The sequence below is a fragment of the Melozone crissalis genome, unplaced genomic scaffold, assembly GCF_028551555.1.
Source record: "Melozone crissalis strain CALT ecotype California unplaced genomic scaffold, PUWL_Pcris_2 ptg000107l_1, whole genome shotgun sequence".
Lineage (NCBI taxonomy): Eukaryota > Metazoa > Chordata > Aves > Passeriformes > Passerellidae > Melozone > Melozone crissalis.
The window spans coordinates 1695229-1720719 of NW_026535884.1; the positions used below are offsets into that span (position 1 = coordinate 1695229).

Below are 25491 nucleotides of genomic sequence, written 5' to 3' on the forward strand. Positions count from 1 at the left end.
ACTACTTGTATCCTAAATTTGTGCTATGTAGAAGGAAAATGCTCCAAATCAGCCAATCTCAGCCCAGAAAAGGCTCTAATGATCTCCCTATTTCACAAACCTTGGCACAAATTTATGACATTGCTTCATCCCACACATCCTTACCTTCACAAGCCAATGTTGTGCAAATCAGCTGTCAGTGTTGCTTTGATTTAAATATTGTGCTAATGAAACTAAAGACTAATTCAGTTTTCAGACTGAAATTCCACTTTAAAAGCCAAGGACACAAAATGTTTGGCAGCTGTAAATTTTAAATTGTGTAGAAAACATAATTCTAATAAGAAAAACACAAACCAGAAAAATTACTTCACCAAACAAGTGCCACCAACTGTTACCAATCCCTCACCAATACATATGTATTCATAATGCCTCTACACTGAACTGCAAACAAGAATTACAGTGAACATGAAACTCTGAGGATTAATTGCTAAAAAGCTTTTACCAGCAGCAACAGTGGCTTCAATCCACAAACAGACTCTCAAGTGTCTGGAGAGACCTTTGTGTACATTCAGGCTTGCACTGATTTTGAACACAGAGCAAATATACTCTTATTTAAACAAAAATTAAACCATGAGTGTGTCATTCCCCTATGAAAAAGTTTTTTTAAAACTTTTTGTATTTGTATTTGAGTATTTTTCTTCTCAGAGAAGTGTATATATGCTTTGATGACAAATCCAGGTAGCCCCACATCACTAAAATTTAACAATGTCCATCCAAAATGAATCCACTACAAACCAAAAAGACCATCTCCAAATCAAGGCCCCTCTGAATAATAATTTCTCCTTATTAGTGAAAAGCTCATCATATTAATCACTTCCATACAGTTTGAATCCTACCTTTTGAAAAGGGTATAAAGAAAGTACCCAAGTGTTGTGAATAATATCATTAGCAAAAGAAGGGTGGAGAAAATTGCATTACATTGCATTGCAACATTAATAAACATTTAATTTCTGCATATGAAGTGAGCACTCAGTCTTCTGTGAAGACACCTTAGATGTACTTGAAAACAGGGCTTAACCCAGTTTCATAGCATTCACTCCTGTTTTGAAGTGAAATGGCATCTGTTTATACAACTTTGGCAATTATAGGAATGTTTTTTATTTCTCCTGTTTTAGTACCAGCACTGTTTTGGGGAGTTGTATTATATGATTTTTTCAACACAGAAGTGCCACCTGGAATTGAGCAACCTCTAAAGCTTCGAGTTTTCCACTCCTTGATGATCACGACCATGGTCACGGTAAGTTGAATTTCTTAACCTAGGGATTTCACTTTTGCTTAGGTAGGATATTTGGGAGCAGGAGGAAAATGTATTACTTGAGGGGAAAAAAAAAAAAAACCAAATAATTCATATTCCTGAAGCCTGTAAGCATTGATATATGAATCCAAAACATGGTAAATTATCTCATAAAATTAATATTACTAATCTTAAAAGCTTCTTTAGATTTTTCAGTCAAACTGCAGCCACTTTCTGCTGTTTTATATGAAATTTAAAACAAATACCTAGATGTACCCTGTACATATTGAACTGCATGTACATAGAATAATGTACTGCTCAGAGCACGTTACTCCTCTTCTTCCAAATTCTTTCTTTTCAACAGGGAAAGATTTTGGAGAAGCTGGGGATCTGCAATGATTTAACCATACTGCGAGCAGCGGTCAATGGGATTCCTCCATGGAGAGATTCCAAACTGCTTATCAAAGATCTCACAGTAGATGAGGTACCCTTGAGGATTTATCAGCCCAAAAGCCCACCCACTGGCAAAAGAAGAGGAATTCTCTATTTTCATGGAGGCGCTGGCACATTTGGGAGTATTAGTAAGAAATGGGCAAGTTTTATTTTTCAAGTCAAATCCAAACCTTTACATTTTTGCTTCAGGCATGTGTCAGTCAATGTCTGCCCTGTCCTTCTCAGTGTCATCAGTCTTTGCTCAGCACAAACTGGAAAGTATTTGTGGAATGAATAGTATTGTGTTAAAGAGAGTCCCATCTCTGCTTCCTTTGGGGAAGAGATCCAGAAACCAGTGCTTAGCTGAGAGAAGAGTGTTATGAATGAACAGCATTAGTATTAAATTAGTTGGAGGTGGAAAATGGACAGAGGGCATTTGTGTGCTTTGAGTTTGTGGCACAATGAAACACCCATCTGAAGAATTTCCTCCCTCACCCTGCTCTCAGCTCTCAGTGAGGGATGCTGCTCTACTAAGACTACCCTATCTTACACAAAATATATTATATGGGTCCAAGGAAAGATTTAAATAAATTTTAAAAAATCTGTAAATAAATTTCCATTCATGCAAAGAAGGAATCCAAATGAAGGAAAATATAAATAACGAAGGAGCAATTTGGGGAAGTTTGATTTTTGTGGTGACATGGCACAGGATACTTGATTTCTTTTCCAGAAAGGGAGACAGCCTTTGTCTCAGCAGCTGGGAGTTCAGCTCCCTGAGTGCTCTGCATCTCCTTCTGAGCTGCTAAGGCTCCAAGTGCCTTCTCTGCAAGCCAAGGCACCTAACATCGAAATCTGAACTTCATTCCAGGGGTCAGGCAGTGCAATTTGAGGGGTTTGAATCCTTTATTGTTTCCAAGGCTAGGTCTGCACTATACTGGGCAGACTTGAATTTCCTGGCATCCTTCAGCCCCATTTAGGAATCACAACATAACTCCTGTGCCATGGGTTCCCCTCTGCACAGATAACCCACCCTGCTGTACTCAGGGCACAGGAGCCTGGGGGGAATGCCAGGCTCGTGTCTAGAGCTAGTCTGGGTGGCAGTGAGGACTCCAGGGATGGCAGGCTCTCTGTGATCTCAGCGGCAGGTGAATTCCTCTCACTGGAAGGATAAAACACACCACAAGTTGCACAGTGAGTCCCTGCTCACGTGGCATGGCTTGATGTAACAGCCATAGCTGTACACAGAGAGTGGGACCTGACCTTTGGCTTCAATTCCTTTTGGTGTTTGATAACAGGAAAACAACAATGATGACAAGCTTTCAGAAGGCCTTTGGGAATCCCCAGCCTAGCAAGCCTGAAGTCTGCAACCAGCAAATTAAGATGCTACACTGAAAAGAATCAGTGGACAGATAACTACGGCTTATTCCTCAAATGCATGTCATACTTCTCAAATCCTAGAATTGTTGAATAGTTTGGGTGGAAGGGACCTTAAGTCTCATTCCAGGTCCCCACCATGGGCAGGGACACCTGCTATCCCAGGCTGCTCCAAGCCCTGTCCTACCTGGCCTTGAACATTTCCAGGGATGGGGCAGCCACAGCTGCTCTGGGCATCCTGTGCCAGGGCCTCACAACCCTCACAGTGAAGAATTTCTTCCTAATTTCTAATCTAAACCCACTCTTAATCAGTTTCATCAATTTAAGTTTTTTTTAAGTCAGCAAATACATGAATAAAGGAGACTGAGTTACTAAAACCCACTTTGATTTCCAGAAGAGTCTCCTAAAGAGGCTACACACCCATGACACAAGAGGGAAGGTCTTTAATTTGGATTACAGCTGATTGAAAGACAGAAAAAAGATGGGTTATGGGAAGTTCCTGTGAGATTCCCATAAGGAGATCTGTACTGGGAGCAGTGATAATCAATGTATTCAATCGATTTATTCAAACAGGGTGATGTGGTATTAAATCCTCTGAGGGTCATAAATGGATGGCTGAAAAACTGCAGAATGTCTTTATGACAGCAGAGGATCAGAGAATAAAATGACAGGAGAAATGGCATGTAGAAAAGTCAAGCAGATGAACAGAGCATTCTGATCTTATAAATGAAGCAACAGACTCCAAGCAGGAGCAGGAAGGAGCTCTTGGTAGTTATGGTAGGAAGTTACCTGATATTGTTGACATAGTGCACAGTAGCAGCCAAAAAGCAAACAAAATGCTAGCAATTATTAGTAGGAAAGGAAAGACAAAACAGGAAACTTTTTTATGCCACTGTAATAAATCCATGGTATATCTAAATACAGTATAGAGCTTACAGTTCTGCTTCCCACTCCTCAAAAATGATAAAGAAGTACTGGAAGGACTTGGAGAGGCTGCCTAGGTGAGGAAAGTGCTTCTGGGCAGAGAATATGTGAATGAATTATGACTCTTCAGGCTGCAAAAGGTGCATAAAGACAGATACATGAAGTGACTACAAAATCATGAGAAGCAAGAGAAGTTAAACAGGGAAGGATTTATCCACCATTTCTTACAGTACAAGAATTCCACCATGTGGAAGCAGTGAGTGCCAGGTACAAAAGGAGCAACTAGAAATGGCTCCTCACACCTTTGTAAGCAAGTGAGAGAGCTCCTTCTTGCACAAAGCTGTTATAGTTAAGGTTAAAATCATGGGCTTAACAAGTGGTTTGGGTAATTCACAGAATAAATACTTATCAAGGGCATTGGGTCTCAAAGGAGCACCCTGAGCCTCAAATTCCTGTATGCTCCTTATTCCTGTTTGTCCTCAGCTTACACTCTCCTTTTGTTGACCACTAAGTGAGATGTGAGACCATACCAGACAGATTTCTGGGTTTCCTCAGTATCAGCATCCTTACAAGCTTGTGTGATGCCCTGAGAGCCACTGGCCAACAGAAACTGTATTAATGTGTAAAGATCACGTTCCATAGCATGAGCTCCTTATCATCTTGCAGTGCCTTCCACATAGCACATGTTCAGGGATCTGTATTTTCTTTTCTAAAGGATATTTGATTTTCAAATCATCATTTCTGCTGAACTTTCTCTCTAGGAGCCTTTGAAAGAGTATGCCGCTATATGGCCAAAAAATGCAACTCAGTGGTTGTGTCTGTTGGGTAAGTGCAATTTTGCCATAGAAGTATTTATGGGAATACAGCTCTCAGTTGAAAATCTTCTGAAAAATATGCTGAAAATATTTACTGCTTTAGATCATATCCCTATTTTTCACTTAAACCTTTCATTTAATTTAGAAATGTGCTTGTAGGCAAAGTATTCTAAAATAGCTGTAGCATCATTAGTTTGGCCTTCCAATCCATATTAGTTAAACCCAAATATAATCTTTAAAATTAAAAACAAAAAAAAGTCTGTATAATTACCACAGCAACTGCAAACAACACAAATTGAATGTTAGTAACCCCACTTTGCCATTGCAGGTACCGTTTGGCTCCTGAACATCCCTACCCAGGGCAATATTTTGACTGTCTCAATGCCACCTTATACTTCATGAGGAATTTGGAAGAGTACCACGTGGATCCTGGTCTCATCATCCTTAGTGGTGACAGCTGTGGGGCTAATTTTGCCACAGTTATTTGCCAAATACTGCTGAATGACAGAGATCTGCCAAAAGTACGTGCTCAGGTGCTGCTTTACCCAGGCCTCCAGGGGCTGGATTTCCACTTGCCCTCCTACCAGCAGAATGCTTTTGTCCCCATATTGTCACGGAAGATGATCATCTACTTCTGTTTTCGTTACCTTAACAAAAAACCCACATTTTGGAAAGAGGTTCTACAAAACAGCCATGTTCCTGATAGTATGAGACACCAGTATAAGAAATGGGTAAGTGCTGACCTTATTCCTGATGAATTTAAGGTTAGAGGCTATGTACCAACCAAACCTGCATCATATAAACCTGAAGTCCATGAAGCTATCAAAGAAATTTTAGCAATGACATTTTCCCCACTATTAGCTGAAGATTCCATTATTTGCCAGCTCCCTGAGTCCTTGATTGTGACCTGTGAGTTTGATGTCTTGAGGGATGATGGTCTGTTATACAAGAGGAGACTAGAGGAAAATGGTGTTCGAGTGACCTGGTATCATTGTGAGAATGGCTTCCATGGAATTTTAGCCTTTTTTGGCTATGGGATTTTTTCCTTTTTATCTGCAAATAAGATAATGGACAGTATTGTGAATTATATAAACAGTTTATAGAAGTATTTTTCAGAAGAAAGATGCAAGCCATGCAGTATCTCTATGAATTTATACTTGGCAAGGGATATAAACACCTTTCATTTATGGTTTGGATTTTGACTGCATTTTGTAGTTTCTGATTTCTGCTTCTGTAGTAACTCTCAAACAAATGTTAAGATTATTTGAATTTTCTAGTTCAAATAATAATAATAAGCATTCTAGAAAATATTCTTGTAAAAACACACCAATAAGACCAACATGAAAAGGTCAATGCATCCTGTTTGACTAAAACTACAGCAATTCCAGTATCTTTGCATGGCTGGCACACACTGAAGGCAAGAGACAAGAATCTCCATGAAGATACTTCAACAGCCCAGAAATGCTGAAGACAACAACTGAGGTCTGCTTTGGCCCTGTGACAGACAGAGGTGTTGATGGTATCAGATGGAGAACTCAGCTACTATGAAGTCTTACAGCAGACACTGAAATTGCAGCCATGAATTTAATTTCCAGGTTTAGTTTCTACAAAAACTACACTGCTCCAGAAATAGGGAAGTCAAAAAGGAAGGCTCCTGTCTGGAGCAGAAATCCTAAACTGCCACTAGCATGAGTTTGATTTTGTTTGGGATCTGAGAAATGATGTTTCATTTTGGAACTTCATTCTCAAACTGGAATCTCTGAACTTCAATGAGTGTGTGGATGTCAGAGAAGTGCAGAGATGAGACTTTTCCATAATCCTTTTTTTCTTTCAAGATTATCTTATGCTCAAGGCTACCTATTCTGCTGTGTTGAAAAAAATCTGAAAATCACGTAAAGAAGGCAGAGAAGCACAATTTTATCTATATTATCACTGTAATGTTATGGTGATTCTGTGATGCTTTCAACAACAACAAAATAAAAAACCTGGACTGCAAATATTTCTGTTGTAAGAGTGAGAGTTCCATTTGCTAAACACATACTGACTGATGAACACAATTGAAACACCCCTCCTGTGGTGAAAGGAAGAACACAACACAGACAGGCAGAGACCACAATCCTGCTGCTTTTACCTGGTCACATCTATGATGTGGTCAGTAATTAACCTACCAAAAAACTGGACATAACCACACCACTGTGAAAACACAATACAAACTGAAAATCCACAGACACTGCTGGATGGACTGGGGTTTTTTTTTCAAATTTGGGCTTTTGCTGATTTTTGAAACAAGATTTTCTTCTACTTCAGAATATTTTATTTATTTTATGATAACCATGCGCCCTATTAAAAACACTCACCTTCCCACTAGAGAAACAATATGAAACTAAATTTTTATAAAGTTTTGTAACTAAAATAACATGGTACTTTCCCCCATCACTTATAATTTGACTTTACAACAACAAATAAAAAAAACACCCAAGTTCCCACATTGCTACCTAATAAGTTTAGATTTTTTACCTCTTTTCTTTTCCCATGAATTTGCAATTTAAATGTTCTGACAACCTAGTTGTTTGAAGAGTTGCAGGCTTAGATTCACGATTAATTTATTTGCATCATTTAAAATACACCTCCTCCACATTAGCACAATCCTACTCCTCAGCAAGAGCAAGATAAAGCAGTTTGATTCAGAACTCTTTAATCACTGGTTATCTTAAGTCGTTCTCAGCTGTATTTGTTGCATGTAGAGTTACTGAAAGTTACCTGCAGGAGGGTCACCTAATTATGAAGCTAAAGTCAACCTCCTGTGGCTTTTTAAAAGAATATTCTTCTGTTAGAAGAAAGCACAAATACTAAAAAGAACTGAGATTTGGGTATTGACAGAATTTTCTAATGCATCTTTCCAAAGAGCACTGGTGACAACCCCTTTGGCCCTTTTGAGGGACAATCATCCCATGCAGGTTCCCACTCATGAGGAAACTCTCCAGATGGGTGTTTTATAGTGCCACAATCTCAAAGTACACAAATTACCTCTGTCCATTTTCCACCTCCAACTAATTTAATACTAATGCGTTCATTCCTAACACTTTTCTCCCAGTTAAGCACTGGTTTCTTGAAAAAAATCCAAAACGCTGCTGGCATAGATCTACTGACAAATCAAGGACTTTGGCCAACTTATCTTTTGTGAGATAACAGGGGGGGGGGGAAAGAAAGTGGGAGAGGGAAAGATAACCTGCTAATGTATTTGTGAAAGGGAGGAGAAAGGTTTTTACTGGAGCAAACAAAGAATCAGGAAGATTAAGAAAGAATCAGGAAGTAACAAGACAAATATATATTGGAAAGTCAAATCAAAGACATCTCAGATCCCTGCAGTTCAGCATAATGGCAGTTGTACTCACAGTGCTGGTGTTATTCTTAGCTGGTTTTCTTGCTGCATTTATATTGTTGGTCATAGGGGCAATTAATTTTGATTTTTCCAACTCAGAAATTCCTCCTGGAGTGACTCAGCCTGCAAAGCTCCGGATCATTCATATAAGTTTAATATGCACAGCTGTGGTGGTAAGTGAACCTGGGGTGATTTTTGGGGGAAAAACAGAGAACCCGTAGATTTTAAACTTACTACTGTGCTAGAAACCTGCATGGAATTATGTTCTGGAGAGCAGAGCAGGGCACTGCTGTCATGCTGCATGTTTTATTGAGCTGAGTGTTGCTAAAGAAACTTTTGCCAGACTTCTGACACTGCACTGCTGTAATCCAGTCCTGCCCAGCTCTATCTGAGGCGGTACCTAAATGCTGCCCTAACACAAGTGTGTGAAAATCTCACTGTGCTTCTGCCCTGACTCCAGCTGACCTAGCAATCATTTGATTTATAATGTTTATCTGTGTTGGATCATTTGTATTTCCATTCTTGGCTAAGACTATACCAGATGTCTCTGGACTGTGCTTTCAAGCTTTTCGTGGGCATGAGGATGAGAATTCTGTATTAATTTTGAATATGAAGTGAGAAGCTGAACATTTCAGAATTGGCCTTGGGAAGGAAAAGTTTCTGTCACACAAGTGACAAAATTAGGTAACATTGCCCAAGAGGAGCTGAAGGAATTCTTCTGCCCAAAGCACATTTATATAACTCCTGCAGCAACTAAGCAGGATTATCTGATGGGAATGAGGGGCTCTGACCAGCCCAGCTTCTCCAGGTGAATCAGCTTGTAAAATGTGTGGGAAGGTAATCAGTCTCCAAGAGCAGCACTCAACATCTGGTGAGCTCTGCTGACAGAGGAGCTCACTGAATCACAGGTACTTCTGTGTAATGATTGGTGATGCTCTGATGAGACATGGCATCAGACAGGAGGTAACAGAGGTTGTGCATATATTTACTAAATTAATGTAATGGAATATCTGCAAAGAGATACAAGCTATTTAAAATTTAAAAAGGAAAACAAAGAGGAAAAATTTCTCTGTCATAAATATTCTAGATTATGGTCAATCATAGTAAATAATTCTAGATGTATATATTCTAATGTTTTGGCTGCACAGAACTTGTAATTAGAAAGAGATTATATCACTTAGGCAGCTGGAAAAGCCAGTTCTCTTTTAATCATCAATCCACTGCCCACCATAAACCAGCACTGAATGCTGCAATGTAAGCATCACAGGGTGAAAGAAAACAAACAAGTTGAATATAAAAGTTAAAATATCCTTGGTATTGTTCCATTCCTGCTTGGAAAATAGCAAATACAAAAGAATAGATCATTTTATCATACAGCTGGAGACACTAAGACTAGTTTCTGTAAAAAATTAAAATCAATACATTGCAAAATGTCTTAAGTTTGTTCGTTAAATCTTTCCTCAAGATCAGGCATGGAGAATATTAAAAATACCTGGAATCACTGAAAAATAAGGCCTTTTGTAGATAAATATATTGAGAGTTATGACACTACTGACAATTCATGCAAGTGTAGCTGGCTAATAAGAAACATTCATAACAGAATCTTGAGTAATATGAACTTGATCCAGATATTCCTAAGGACCAAAGTACTGACTGGCATGGCCGAACAATGCATGTTGAAACAGAGGATATGCCTTTTCTTTTATTTATGCAAAGTTCTGTTGGAGCACTAGCTCTGATTTGTATTCATTTTCTGGTACCTGGCATGAGTATCCCTGTGGCACAGAGAATTAACAGAAGTTCATCCCTACTAAATATGTCAGGATCTTCTTGTCAATGCATGGCACACATCAGTGAGGCTTAGGAAAAAGCAATTATCAAACATACTCTTAACTTAGTCAACTCTACTTCGGGCAAGTGTCTGTACCATGAAAATCAGCACCAGAATTATCATCTTTTGCTGTGTTTCCACATCATTTGGAGGGGGGAGGATAGAAAACCAAACTTGCTTTCAATGTTAGGTAAAGGACCTGCTGAGGAAGCAGAGGATCCTATCTCCCCAGTCTGTTAATGTTGCATTGTTTGAGGTTCTGCTTTTCATTCATGTAACTCTCTCTTAACACCTCCTGATGCTGCTGTTACTTGTTCAGTTTTCTCCTATACCTGTACAACTACTCCATTAGTTTACTACTGCCCTAAAAACACATGACTTAGGCACTGTGAGTTCACTGTCCACACAGTTCCTTTCCTTTGGAAATCACAGGGTTTCCTGAGTGAGCTCTCTGTTCTCTTTGCCTTTGAACAGGGAAAGATTCTGGAAAACTTTGGCATCTGCACTCAGGTGAGCTTTGTGAGGTACATGCAAGGAAGAAAAACTCTGAGGGCAGACCCAAAGCTCTTCATCAAGGATCTGTGGTTTGACAAAGTGCCTGTAAGGATTTACCAGCCTAAGGCTCCATCTGCCAGCCAAAGGAGAGGAGTTATATTTTTTCATGGAGGAGGATGGGTATTTGGAAGTCTTGGTAAGATATCTACCAGAAATATTTCAGTTAAAGAAATACATACTTCATAAAAAGTAAAGTTGGTTGTTTCTTGATCTGTAGCAGTTGCAAACTTTGAATGTAACCATAGGTTCAAACTCATAATTCTTGCTGCCAGAAGAAGGCATCTGCTGTGGATCACATTTTTCTTACAGGACAATGACATAAGGGGAAAAAATACTGAAATAGGAAGATGAGGAGGTACAAAAGAACTGAGGACCTTTGCAGGAAGCAGCAGGGAAAAGTAGAGACCATTTCCTTCTTGCAATTCTTTGATTTCTCCAATAGATAACATCTCTTCTCTGGAGAGAAAATGCACCCCAACAAAAACCCAAACCCCAACCCCACCAAATCTCTTTCAGAGACCCACGAAGAGCTGTGCCGCTTTATTGCCAGAGAAAGTGAGTCTGTGGTTGTATCTGTGGGGTGAGTCTTTGCACATGCTGATTCTGAGAGATGATTTCCTATAGTGTAAATATCACCTCCTGTCCCCTCAGTCACAGCAACAATCTTACTCAGAGAAATGTCTTTGTGGGACTTCTCAAGTATGTGATTTACAACTTCATTTGCTGTTGCTTGGAGACACTGAAGACTCAACTTGTGCTGTTTTCACTGTCTGATTACATCACAAATTACACTTTGGGATATCTAGCTGGAAAATGAAGTTTTGAATGAATATTTTCAAGTTCCAAACTCAAAACTGATTGTGAATAGATTGTAAGCTATGTGATCTGCTTAACACTTATTCAAGGAAGGCTTGCTTGATGCTTAGAGAAGCACAGTGTGAATGACATTCTAATACATGATCAAAATACTGGCATAATGGTTCGGAATAATAGGATATGTAACAAAGATACAAATCAGAAGTCATTTGTGTCCAACCCATGAAAAACTGAAGCAGAAAGTAACTAAATGATTGTCAATAAAACCTACATTTGTTGTTAAAGACCTAAGAGACATCATAAACAGATTATATCATAAAAAAATAATCTGCACCACCTCATCTTATTGATGGTAATCCTATGGAGAGGAGACAAGTAAAACCCTGTAGAAATCACAGTGTTCCTGGTTGCAGGAACCAGGACTTTAGCAATACATTTAAAAGTCATATTTCTTTCTGTTACACTTGTCTGTGTGTCCCAGGTACCGTTTGGCCCCTGAGCACAAATACCCCGCTGCCTACGAAGACTGTCTGAGCGCCAGCCAGCACTTCCTGCAGCACCTGCAGCACTACGGCGTGGATCCTGCCCGCGTCACTGTCTGTGGGGACAGTGCTGGGGGCAACCTGGCAGCTGCTGTCAGCCAGACCCTGGCAGGCAGGTCAGACCTGCCCAGGCTCCGTGCTCAGATCCTCATCTACCCAGGCCTGCAGGCCCTGGACTTCAATTTACCGTCCTACCAACAGAACCGGGGAGTCCCTCTGCTCTTCCGGGAGCGAGCTGCTTTCTACATGTTGCAGTATCTGAATGGAAGTGCAACAAAACTGGAAGAGGTCTTGGAGGGTTCCCATATTCCTCCAGATATTAAATTAAAGTATCAAAAGTGGGTGAGTCCAGACAACATCCCTGAGGAATTTAAGGTCAGAGGCTACAAACCACGTGTGCTACTTGACTGCACAACTGAAGTTTATGAGACAGTGAAGAGATTCTGTGAGCCCACGCTGTGCCCACTTCTGGCTGAAGACACAATTATCCAGCAGCTGCCAGAATCTTTCATCCTGACCTGCGAGTACGACGTGCTGAGGGACGATGGCTTGTTGTACAAGAAGAGGCTGGAGGACAATGGGGTTCCAGTGACCTGGTACCACCTTGAGGATGGATTCCATGGGATAATAAACTCATTTAATAGTGGCTGGTTGTCATTTCCAGCTAGAAAAAGGGGCCTTGACAGCATTGTGAATTTTCTAAGAAGCTTATAGCAACATTTTTCTTTATTTCTGCAAGAACCGCCAAATTTCTGTGGTCTTTTATGCTTCTAAATTCCATATAAGATGTTCATATATGACAATTTTTTAATAGGCATTTACGACAGTGTGATCACCATAAAAGACATTTCAAGAATAATTTCTTTTAGTGCTGTTTGAAGTAGTCCATGTGCAGTCTGCCTATTTTAATCATCTGTTTGGACTAGACACTTGTCCAGTACAAGAGCTGCTCTCTCAGTACATATAAAAGATGCAGTAAAATCTTTTAAGCCAACATCTGCTCTGACCTGTTTTATTCAATTACAGTCAATGATTTCATACTTCCTAGAAGTGTGTGTTTTGGCAAAGGAGAAAGACACTGACACTACAGTGCTATAATGCCCAGCCTGTACTCTCTGCTACTCGTAGCACCTGAGTTTAACAGGCCAAATTTGAAGAAGATGTCTGTTGGCTATGTAATCGGTATTTTATACTCAAAAAAATGAAGTCACATTAGTTAACTTGACTTTTAGAAATGTAACTGTTCCCAACAGAAATACTCTATTGACAGCTTTGTTTAAATTACAATGGGGAAAATGCTTTAAGTGTTTTCTTGTGTTTATCAAACATACAAAAATCACCAGCTGAAAAAATTGTTCTTGTGTATGCTGAAAAACTTGTGCTTGAATAGATTCCTAGAATCACATAATGGTTTGGGTAGGAAGGAACTTTAAACCCATCTCATTCCAAAGGGACACCTGCTCTAGCCAAGGCTGCTTCAAGCCCCAAATAATCTAACAACAAAATAGGAGTGATGCATTCACTTTTGCAGAGCCTGTTACTTACCTTTTGGCCCCCAACCCTCCCTTCTTCCCATTTTCTTTTCTAGAAGTCCCTGTTAAAGGAACATATTCCAAACCATGTAAAGCATGCCCATGATGCAGGAAGCAAATGTCCTGGCTGCAGATCAGCTGCAAGGGATATTTTAATCCCCACATTCACTGCCTCTCTGTCATAGACTAGAACTTCATTCAGGAATCAGCTGCGGCCTCTGAGCACTCACTGTTATCTTCCGCAATCCAATAGTTCCGTATTTAATACCAGACCCTTTATCAGTCCCACAATTACCATAAAGATAAACAGGAAATTAAACACATTGACTCTTCTCCAATGTGATACCTGCTGGCACATTGCAAAACATTTCCAAGGACTTTAAAGTGAGCAACACCTGAGAGATCTCTTGCAACTGGGACTGCTCCAGGCCTTGCTGTTACCTGAAAAAGCCAAAGATCGGTGTGAAGACACTTCACCTCTGGATTCTTGAAATGGCATTTTTTTATCTGGTGCCAGTGATACTGCTGGTGATTCTTGTTGCTTCATTCATATCAGCAATCATAAGAACAATTCAAACTGAGTATGCCAATTGCAGCATCCCTCCTGGAGTGAACAATCCCGGAAAACTTCGACTTATTGTTGCTGTTTTGATTTTTACATCTACTCTGGTGAGTAACTCTGCTGCAACTTCTGCGAGAAAGTTGTTAGATGTTAATTTCATTCTACGTGAATGAAATTAGTTGTTAGATGTTGTTAGATGTTAATTTCACTCTACATGTAAATATCAGAATCCTGCCAGCTCTATCAAGGCTTAAAGGATGGCTTTTCTCTTCTGGGAGGCTGACTTGAGAGCAGAGTGTTTGGAAAATCATTTCTATTAGACCTCAGTCAGATTTTCCCTATTACATAAGGATTAAGTCAACCATTAGAGCCCAAGCTTTATCAGCTGAGCTTCCCTAATTAAATTTGAAATTAAATATTTATAAAAAGTGAGATTGCTTTGATTTCCACTTTAGCTAAGCACACATGATGTTTTTAGGCCATTCTTGGGGCTTTCCAGCAACATGGGAGGCTGGGCAATGGAAGCAGCAGTAATGGGAGACTGGATGCTTTTAAAGGAGACAAAAACAGAAACCCCAGAATCCTTAGAGGGATGAGAGACACTTGGGAGCACTGGCAAGGCCTCTCTCAGCAGGAGCCCCTTCACCAATTCCCATCACTCTCCAGGAGCCCCGTCACCAATTCCCTTCATTCTCCAGGAGCCCCATCACCAATTCCCCTCACTAGGTGTCCCTTCAATGAGTGTCCCTCACCAACTGCCCTTCTCCAGGTGCCCCCTCACCAGCTACCCCTCACCAGCTGCTCCTCACACCATTCTCTCTTCTCCTGGTGCCCCTCACCATTTGCCCTTCACCATTTGCCCCTCACCAGTTGCCACTCTCCAACTGCCCTTCTCCCAGTGCCCCTCACCAGCTGCTCCTTTTACCGTTCTCCCTTCTCTTGGTGCCCCTCACCAGCTGCTTCTCACACCATTCTCCCTTCTCCTGGTGCCCCTCACCATCTGCCCCTCACCATCTGCCCCTCACCAGTTGCGACTTTCCAACTGCCCTTCTCCAGGTGCCCCTCACCAGCTGCCCCTCACACGGTTCTCCCTTCTCCTGGTGCCCCCTCACCGGCTGCCCCTCACCAGCTGCCCCTCACACGGTTCTTCCTTCTCCTGGTGCCCCCTCACCGGCTGCCCCTCACCAGCTGCCCCTCACACGGTTCTTCCTTCTCCTGGTGCCCCCTCACCGGCTGCCACCTCAGGGCTGTCCGTGTGCAGTCTCCCCTCATCTCACCCTGGCTGTCCTCCTTCTCCCAACAGGGCAGGATTTTTGAGAAGATAGAGCTGTGCAGCAGCCTGGCCATCAAGCGCCTCGTGTTCTCCGGGCGGCGGCCGGCCCCGGCCCCGGGGGTGCGGCAGGAGGAGGCGCGGCTCGGGCGGGTGCCCGTGCGGCTGTACCGGGCCCGCGGGCCCTCCGCGCACCCTCGGCCCGCCGTGCTGCTGTTCCACGGCGGCGGCTGGATCTGCTGCAGCCTCGGTACGGCCCCAGCCCCGCTCTGCTGCCGGCCCACTGTCCCTGTTAGCCAGGCGGGCGTTGCTTTAGCGTACACCGCGTGTTTGTGGCGGACAGAATTCCGGCCTTCACACAGACGTTGATGCAGAACTTTTCCACCTGTTTATATACTTTTAGCAAGCAAAGACATTGATGCTCGTTTGTTCTAAATTACTTAATTCGCTTTCATGAATTGGTATTTTATCCTCTTTAGTCTTTTTAGTGTATATTTCCTCTGGTAGGGATTTTTTGCTAGCTGCTTCTTCGGCTGGGTCTGCTGCAGCCAAGGTATGGCCCCGGGCCCGGCTCGCCGCCTCAGCACCCCGGCGCTGTTCCTGTTAGTCAGGCAGGCGTTGCTTTAGCATAAATTACTTAATTCTCTTTCATGAATTGGTATTCTGTCCTCCTTAGTCTTCTTGGTGTATTTTTCCTCTGGCAGGGATTTTTCAACATATTTTTGTTAGCTGCTGCTTCGTCTGGATCTGCTGCAGCTTGGCACGGCCCGGGCTCGGCTCCGCTGCCTCAGCGCCCCGGCACTGTCCCTGTTAGCCAGGCGGGCGTTGCTTTATCATAAATTACTTAATTCTCTTTCATTAACTGGTATTCTATCCTCTTTCGTCTTTGTAGTGTATTTTTCCTCTGGTGGGGACTTTCCAACACACTTTTGTTCGCTGCTGCTTTATATTCTGGTTTCTAGGAAATGTCCTTGTCGTCCATAAATTCTGCCCTTCTTGTATCCAATTTCAGCAATACACTCTCTCCCAGGCTTTATTCTTTGAAGCATATCAGGGTTAGTTTGGCAAAACTTTTAAAAGTTTCAGTGATTTTCCCAGTCAAGTCAACAATAATGTTCTGTGTAAAGAAAGTTAGCTACATGCTGCCTGAAAGTGACTTAAGACTGGCACACTGCTTATAATTAATATGCTGGTTATGATTAATTAAAACAATAATTAAAAATGTAATAGAAAAGTTATATAACCTCCAGCTGCTGGAAGGCTGAACTCTGGCTGGGCTTTCCCATCCAGCCCTGCAAAGGGAGGAGGCAGCAGGGGGAGAGGGGAGAGGGATGAGGGGAGCTGGACCATTTGTGGGCAGTAAAACGTCCTTTGATGTGTTTCAGATTCCCATGAAAGGATCTGCCAGTACATTGCCAAGGAAAGCGGCGCACTGGTGGTGTCTGTGGGGTGAGTTACAGCCAGCTGCCCCAGAGAAGCCTTTTTGCCTCTTGTTACCCCTAGCACTGCAGGGATGTGCACGTGGTGAGAATGCTCCTCATCAGGACATGGACACCATGATCCTCATGGGTCCCTTGCAACTCAGCATTTTCTATGATTTTCTCAGCACCCCAGGTGTCCAGACAGAATTTCAAGGGGGCTGCTTGTTTTTCATTTCTGTCCCTGCTCCATCAGCTAACAGCGCAGACACAGCTCACAGTAAGGTCCATGTGTGTTCCAGCATAGAGCTATGCTGGCAGCACACAAAACCAAGGAATGCTTTCCAGAAGAGAGTTCCAGTGTGTTGAGAAATGACTAATAAACTGACTCGGAAGGTGATGAACCATTTAAATAGGTGTAATTACCTTGTGAACTTCAAGGAGCTTTCTAACAGTGAGAATCAAATGCTAGTAAGTAATAATACTACTAATTAGTACTATCAATACCAGTAGTACTGAAAAATATAACTGTCCCAGTTGTTTAAATAAAGAAAAAATAATTATAGAAATGAAATATCCTAAGTAACAGTGAGATTAAATTGATTAAATTAGTTATTACACAAACCAGAAGCAGTCTACAGTAGAAGAAAAAAATGAAGGTACATCACTTCATTTGTGATCAGAGCTGCTCTGGGAATATCCTAACCGTGCTATGTTCTTGCAGCCCCATCCCATGGCTCTCACTTCTCTGTGATTACTCATTGGACAAATACATGTTTAGTAGATAAAAATACCTTCAAGAGATTTTTTTCAGAGGGAAAAATTAGTCCAACACAGGGAGAACCAGGATGCTGTAGAAATTTTGTATTTACACTTACGACATTTCCTTCTGTTACTTTGGTGTGGTGGTGCTCACAGGGGTCTCAGGATGAGGGAAGAGATGAGAATCTCGACTTTATGTTTCAGAAGGCTGGTTTATTATTTTATTTTTATTATTTATTGTTTATTACTTATTACTTATTACTTACTACTTACTACTTACTACTTACTACTTATTACGTATTGTTTTATGATATATATTATATTAAAAGAAAATTATATACTAAAACTATACTTAAAGAATAGAAGAGAGGATTTAATCAGAAGACTAGTAAGGAAAGAAATAGAATGATAATAAAATCTTGTCACTGACCAGAGAGTCTGATACAGCTGGACTGTGATTGGCCAGTAATTAAAAACAACTACATGAGACCAATCAAAGATGCACCTGTTGCACTCCACAGCAGCAGATAATTATTGTTTGCATTTCATTTCTGAGGCTTCTCAGCTTCTCAGGAGAAAAGATCTTAGCAAAAGGACTTTTCATGAAATATGTCCATGACCCTTTTGCTGTCTCTGTCTGTGTCCCAGGTACCGTTTAGCCCCTGAGCACAAATACCCCGCTGCCTACGAAGACTGTCTGAACGCCAGCCAGCACTTCCTGCAGCACCTGCAGCACTACGGCGTGGATCCTGCCCGCGTCACTGTCTGTGGGGACAGTGCTGGGGGCAACCTGGCAGCTGCTGTCAGCCAGACCCTGGCAGGCAGGTCAGACCTGCCCAGGCTCCGTGCTCAGATCCTCATCTACCCAGGCCTGCAGGCCCTGGACTTCAATTTACCGTCCTACCAACAGAACCGGGGAGTCCCTCTGCTCTTCCGGGAACGAGCTGTTTACTATTCTTTGCAGTACGTACAAGGGGACACATCAAATCTGGAAGAGGTCTTGGAGGGCTCTCATATTCCTCCAGACATGAGGCTGCAGTATCAAAAGTGGGTGAGTCCAGACATCATCCCTGAGGAATTTAAGGTCAGAGGCTACAAACCACACAAGCCCTCTGAATTCAAGCCCGGACTTTTTGAGAAAGTGAAAAGACTCCGTGAGCCCACGCTGTGCCCACTTCTGGCTGAAGACACAATTATCCAGCAGCTGCCAGAATCTTTCATCCTGACCTGCGAGTACGACGTGCTGAGGGACGATGGCTTGTTGTACAAAAAGAGGCTGGAGGACAATGGGGTTCCAGTGACCTGGTACCACCTTGAGGATGGATTCCATGGGATCATCAGCCTCTATGATTATTGTGGTTTGTCATTTCCATCTGGGAAAAGGGGATTGGACAGGGTTGTTGAATTTATAAAAGGCCTGTAAAAGAACTCTCCCTCATTATGCTTCTCCCACTAATGACTCTGCTTAGGCTCGCACACTTCAGGTAGTGCTGCACTGCATGAAAGTGACACCACACTTCAGGTAGTGCTGCACTGCATGAAAGTGACACCTTTTGATGTGTAAAATACTATTTCTAAGATCCATGAACTTCAAATTAACACAGATCTTTTCCTTGTGAGACTTCTGACAGTTCAATCTTTTGACAGTACAATTTTCCTATATGCTGGTTTTTTTTTTCAAATTGGCATCTGATTGATTCCTTGTCTTTAATTACTAAATTATTTACTTCTATACAAATAATCTATGGGAAATGATTTGGATTAAATGTCATTCACTACAGCCAGCTTATTTGTGATGTCCATTTGATAAGCTCCAAAGCATGACTTAATTTATCTAAAAAGTATAAGCTGGGTAGATAGTGAGGGAGGGAAAACTCTGGACAAATAGGCAAGGATCAAGATCTCAGTGAGGAGATTGAGCAAATATTCCATGGCTGCAAAAGTAGCAGGGCAAGGTCAGAGTTGATGGGGCACACCTAGCTGAAGGCAAGTAAGAGCTGCTCTGATTTTGAAACAAAATCCTTTTTAATTTTGGAAAATCTCCAGCATGCCCACAGAGGGTAGGATATAGTGTTGAGATGAAATGCTGACATCAGGATTTGGAAAGGCAGGAAGGATCAGTGAACTCTTGGTCTGTGTGTACTGGAAGTTAAAAATTAAAGACAGAATATAAAGGAAAATGTTCTCATGTTCTTCCAAAGGGCGTCCCCCAGTATTAACTTTCGCAGAATCTGTACTGTGATTCTGTGCTGGAATCTGTGAATTTGTGCTTACTCCATGGGTTGAGTTTTATTTACAGGATGAGACAATGTTTTCCCTGACATGATGCTTCATTACACCCTGCTGATGAAAGCAAGGAAGAACAGCAGTGAGCACACTCAGGATGGCCAGACTGAGGACATGAAAATCACAGAATTGCTAGGGTTGGGAATGATCTCTGGTGATCATCCAGTGCAATGCCCCACCAAGGCAGGGTCACCTGGAGCAGGTGCTGCAGGAACACATCCAGGTGTGCTTCGAATGTTTCCAGAGGGAAAAAATCCTACAGTGCTGAGAAAACAGAACTATTCACAAAAACAAATACTGACTTCCCTTAGATTTCCCTGCGCAAGGGCAGCAATTACTGAGCACGGGCAGCCAGCCCTTGCTCCTCTCACGTCCCCGGGCAGAGCACGGCGGAGCTGCGGGCGAGCCGGCCGGGGGCGCGGGGGCCGAGCCGGCCCGGGGCGGCGGGAGGCGGCGCCGGGCCCGTCCGTTCGCCGGTACCGCGCGCAGGGCAGGTCACGCCGGGCCTCCTTGAACCGAGATTACCCGGCCGGCGCCTCCGGCCGCTCCGCGCGGCTCCCCCCGGCCGCCCGCACCATGACCCCTGCGCCGGCTTTGCGGAGCGGCCGCACTCGGCCCGTGACGGGGCCGCGGCTCTGCCCAGCGCTGCCGGGGGAGCCCCGCAGGGCCGCGGCCGGGCCATGGCGCTGCTGCCCGCGCTGCTGCTGCTGCTCCTGCCCCTGGCGGCGCTGGCGGCGGCCGCGGTGCTGCTCGGCCTGCCCAGCTACAACATCCCGCCCGGGGTGAACCAGCCGGCCAAGCTGCGCCTGGTGCTGACCCTGCTGCTCGGCACCGCCGCGCTGGTGAGTGGCCGGCCGGGGGGCGAGGGGGCGTTCGGGGCGGCCCGCGGGCTGGGGGCGGCAGTGGTTGCACAAACACGGGGAGTCGGGGCAGGATCCGCGTGTCCCCGCTCTCCCCGTGGGATGCTGGCGGTGCTGCATCGTGAGGAGGGGATGCGGGGAGCCCACCCGGGTTCTGCCCCGGGGTATCCCCCGATCCGGACACTGCAAGGGCACCCGCGATCCGGGCGCCTCCACCCGATACCCCCCGGTCTGGGATGCTGTCCCGGTCACTCCCCGGTCGAGGATGCTGTCCCGGTCATCCCCCGGCCGGGGATGCTGTCCCGGTCACCCCCCGGTCGATGATGCTGTCCCGAGCACCCCCGGTCGAGGATGCTGCCCCGGGCACCCCCGGTCCGGCTGCCGCGGGCATACTGCCCCTGTCGCGGGCAAACGCCGTTCCCGGTTCAGACCCGGGCCTGGGGCGGGCTAGCGGAGATTGCGAGCGGCTGATGGCAGCCTCGAATTCAGGGCTGGGCTGGGGCTTTGCGTGATAACTGCCCGCACCTTCAGGGGAAATCACCTTGCACAAAACGAGCTGCAGCCTTTCAGCTGCTCCTGTCGCGGCTGACATTTATGGCACACAATCCGGTTAGGGCTGCTTTATTTAATCCCTGGACTCTTTGGCAGCGTTGCATAAACGGCATTAGAGCCCTCCTCAGCTCTGCATCTCTTACTTGCTGTCTTTGAATTTCTTAAAATCTTCAGTTTTGTCATTTCGTTAGCCACAAACATCATCCCTGCTATCACACAGACTTTGTTTTCCTCCACACAGATTCTTAAGCCATTTACATCCTCTTTAAACTAAATTTACTGACAAAGCTGCCCAGCAATCCTGAACCCCACTAGCAGGTGACAAGACAGACTCACTGGGTATTAAAAACAGGGATATTGTTCAGCCAGTGACTGGTAACTGTTTGATTCCCAGCTTCTTGTTTCACTTACTACATCAGATTTATATTCTAGCTTGCAAGAGCATTGGGAAAGGAAGGAACTTCATTTTGCTCAGTAACAAATAAAAAGCTGTAACTAACTCACACAATACAGCTCAGCACTTTAGATTTGTGAATTCACTAAGTTTTATGGTCAAATTCCTGAATATTAGTTTCAGCAATGAAGAACTCTTTCTACATAAGGCATTTTGTTGTTGTTATCAAGTATAAATGAAACAAGAATGGCCACAAATGTGTGCAGGAAATGCTGATGATTACAATATGTACTCAAAGACAATCACTTTGGCTGATCTTTATAAAAATTTCTGATGTGACATTACAATGACATTGGATAGGAGTAGTGCAAGTAAATTTTTCTACTGACTGCAGGATGTGAGAACTTGGGAAAATTGTTTCATTACCAAATCAGAGTTCTGTGTTTCTTTAAAATTTCCTCCAAATGACTTTGATGTAAGTACAATGCAGAGTTTTTATACCCTGGCTAACTCCAGAATTTTAAAAATGCCTTAATGTCTTTTACCTTTAACAGGGAAGAATTTTGGAGAAGACTGGGCTTTGCAGCCAAATCACTTTTGGCCGATACGTGCGACAGGGGCGGAAACTAGGGTTGGATCCAAAGCTCTTTATCCAGGATCTGCAGTTTAATGAAGTACCTGTGAGGGTTTATCAACCTAAAGCTACCTCAGATGGGCCAAGGAGAGGCATCCTCTTCTTCCATGGAGGAGGCTGGGTGTTTGGAAGCCTTGGTAAGAAACTTCCTGGAGGAACTGTGTGGTGTAGAAAGAATTTTCTCATCTTTTTATAAGATTGAAATAAGATGTGGTTTCAGTGTGTGATTTGAGATGAAGTCTGAAGCCTGTGTGGAACAGACATTTCTTAGGCTGTCTCAAAGCTGACTAACAACAATATTTCTTTTGCAGATACCTATGAAAAGGTGTGTCGCTACCTCTCCAGGGAGAGTGACTCAGTAGTTGTGTCTGTGCAGTAAGTGAACACTACCCAGTTTTGTATTTAGGAAATTATTGTTGCTGTGGGACCACAGCAGAGCTGTGCTGGTGTTGGAGATGTTCTTTTTTGGCACAGGAATTTCTATGGGATTTATTCAAGTTCATAAAGAGAAAAATAGTGATAAAGAATATTTCGCAGCCCTTAACTATTCATGCCCAGAGATACTCTGAAAAGATACAAATGGAAATATTTGGCACACTAAGTAAGTCTATAAAAGCCAATTAAAAACTTAGGTGAAAAAAAGTCTTCCTTGTGCTGAACATATGGTAATAAGATGCTCCAAGCAATTGGGAGCTATGGGAAAAGAGAATAATCACACTAAAATCCTCCCATTTTACACATAGGAAGCAGAGGCAAAAAATTATTAAATAATCTTGTCAGAAGTACAGAGGGAGTTTTCACCATCAATAAGAACTGTTCAGTTCTTTGTTCAGATCATTAATCAGAGACAATCCTACTTCAGTGAGTCCTTGTGACTGAACTCCCCATTTACAGTTTGTCTGCAATCCCAAACAGAGGAGCAGCTGTTTGGAGGCACTGAAGATCCTAACCTAGAGCCAAGCCACCCCAAAATGGTAGGGCTGAAGAACAGCATATGAGACCATTTCCTGGTTACTGCTACTGACATTTCCTCCTTGTCTGTGTGTCCCAGGTACCGTTTGGCCCCTGAGCACAAATACCCCGCTGCCTACGAAGACTGTCTGAACGCCAGCCAGCACTTCCTGCAGCACCTGCAGCACTACGGCGTGGATCCTGCCCGCGTCACTGTCTGTGGGGACAGTGCTGGGGGCAACCTGGCAGCTGCTGTCAGCCAGACCCTGGCAGGCAGGTCAGACCTGCCCAGGCTCCGTGCTCAGATCCTCATCTACCCAGGCCTGCAGGCCCTGGACTTCAATTTACCGTCCTACCAACAGAACCGGGGAGTCCCTCTGCTCTTCCGGGAACGAGCTGCTTTCTTTGCTTTGCTGTACCTCAATGGGGATGCACTGCACATGCAAGAGGTCCTGGAGGGCTCTCATATTCCCCCAGACATGAGGCTGAAGTATAGGAAGTGGGTGAGTCCAGACAACATCCCCGAGCAATTTAAGGTCAGAGGCGTGAAGCCACTTAGGCCCACTGATTTTATAGCTGAAGTTTATGAGACAGTGAAGAGATTCTGTGAACCCAACCTGTGCCCACTGCTGGCTGAAGACTCTGTTGTTCACCAGCTGCCAGAATCTTTCATCCTGACCTGCGAGTACGACGTGCTGAGGGACGATGGCTTGTTGTACAAGAAGAGGCTGGAGGACAATGGGGTTCGAGTGACCTGGTACCACCTTGAGGATGGATTCCATGGGATCATCAGCCTCTATGATTATTGTGGCTTCTCATTTCCATCTGGGAAAAGAGGATTGGACAGGGTTGTTAACTTCTTAAAAAGCTTATAGTAAACATCTTAGATTCCATGAGTCTGTTCATGCCTCAACCTAGGGAAATATCTTTTTAGGATATGAAATATCAGGTTATGGGTAGTGAATCAGGGGCAGCCATTAACAATGATAAACAAGGCTCATCAGAACCTCATTCCAGCTGTTAGGTGGAACATGGAATATGCAAACCTTACACAAGCTCGTACCATGCTGCAAGCCCTTATCTTTAGCTCTGCTATAAAGAACAGTTCTTTGAATGGGTATCCTGGTTTGTTCCAGTTATTAAAAAAAATATCTGTGTGAAGAGAAGCTGTGTGTTAGCAGGCATGTGTGGTGTGAGAGTAAAACCCAGCTGACATTAGTGGGTTATGAGCCACTGACAATAAAATAATAAATATGATGACAATTAGGAAATAATGATGCTGTGTCAAGCGTGGTCTCTGTCACTGTGGGCACAACAAACACACGGTTCCTTGGCCAATATCACCCTTGTTTCTCAGCACACAAGCAGGACTGGAGCCCCTTTCTGCCCCAGTTTTAGCACTGGATTACTGGGTAATGTTTCACCCACATAACTTAAAGGACAGTTCCATCAACCAGGGACAGGAGTGCTGGTGGCACAAAAAAATATGATTGCATCACAAAAAGATGAGCAGGATTGGTGGGAAATTGGGCCCAAATATTCAACTATAGCTATCATTGGAAACTGACTGAAGAAGAGGACAAAGGAAAGATCAGGAGAGAAAGAAGGGGAAGGTCAGGAAGGTGAGGGCAGGAACAGAGCAGGTTCCTGTGCTGTGGGGGTAGTACAGGGCTGTAGCTGTCAGCTGGAGTCCAGCCTCAGCTCACAAGAGTAATAAGAGGGAGAAGGACAAGCATCTTTCTTGGCCTTATTCATTCTGTATTATTAATTCATTCTGTTTATGACCTGCCTTTCCTCTCCTTAAGCCAGGGCAGAAGCAATGCCCAAACACAGAGTGCATTGAGGGGTTCACACTGGATATAATATTGGCCAGTTAAAAATGGCACTTAGGGCAGTCACTTGAGGCTGCTGTACCACTTAAACACAACTATATATCAATATGGACAATAATATTTACCAACATCATGCAGGAGAGACTTCACTAATCTTCCCAGAAATTAATACTTATTAATACTTGGAGGATCTTTAATAATCTGGATATTGGTCTCATTTGCTTGTAGAAACATGAGCATCTTTTCTAGCAGAGCTGCTAGATAGATTTCATGCCTTGCTTAAGAGGCTCAGCAAAATTTTGTCATTAGACTTTTAACTTTGTCAAAACATGCCAGTTAGGTTCAATATTAGAGCTGTTCAAGCAGATCCTCCTGACTCTGCTGAAATTGCTTCCTTTAGATTTTTTTTCCATGGAACCAAATGCCAGACTGTGTTGCAGTCTGCAGCAGCAGAAATAGAACAAAGGGAGAGGAGTAAATGGTTCATTCATCCT

The 25491-nt window shown here is 43.4% G+C and overlaps 4 protein-coding genes across 4 annotated transcripts; all 4 read left to right on the top strand.

Moving 5' to 3' along the window:
• The first annotated feature begins 1093 nt into the window (after positions 1–1093).
• Positions 1094–5921, top strand: LOC128947684 (arylacetamide deacetylase-like 4). Its single transcript, XM_054292069.1, has 4 exons — positions 1094–1276; positions 1638–1854; positions 4765–4828; positions 5147–5921. Exons 1-4 carry the CDS (start codon positions 1094–1096, stop codon positions 5919–5921), a joined length of 1239 nt encoding a protein of 412 aa, XP_054148044.1.
• A 2275-nt stretch (positions 5922–8196) lies between these two features.
• On the top strand, positions 8197–12658 carry LOC128947685 (arylacetamide deacetylase-like 3). The gene is made up of 4 exons (XM_054292070.1): positions 8197–8373; positions 10506–10722; positions 11103–11166; positions 11884–12658. The coding sequence occupies exons 1-4, from the start codon at positions 8197–8199 to the stop codon at positions 12656–12658; spliced, it is 1233 nt and encodes a 410-aa protein (XP_054148045.1).
• Positions 12659–13041: 383 nt separating this feature from the next.
• LOC128947551 (arylacetamide deacetylase-like 4) lies at positions 13042–18911 on the top strand. The gene is made up of 5 exons (XM_054291853.1): positions 13042–13126; positions 14033–14145; positions 15342–15558; positions 16694–16757; positions 18137–18911. The coding sequence occupies exons 1-5, from the start codon at positions 13042–13044 to the stop codon at positions 18909–18911; spliced, it is 1254 nt and encodes a 417-aa protein (XP_054147828.1).
• A 1543-nt stretch (positions 18912–20454) lies between these two features.
• LOC128947651 (arylacetamide deacetylase-like 4) lies at positions 20455–24440 on the top strand. Its single transcript, XM_054291998.1, has 4 exons — positions 20455–20616; positions 22135–22351; positions 22526–22589; positions 23266–24440. Exons 1-4 carry the CDS (start codon positions 20455–20457, stop codon positions 24038–24040), a joined length of 1218 nt encoding a protein of 405 aa, XP_054147973.1. The 3' UTR covers positions 24041–24440.
• Positions 24441–25491: the final 1051 nt, after the last annotated feature.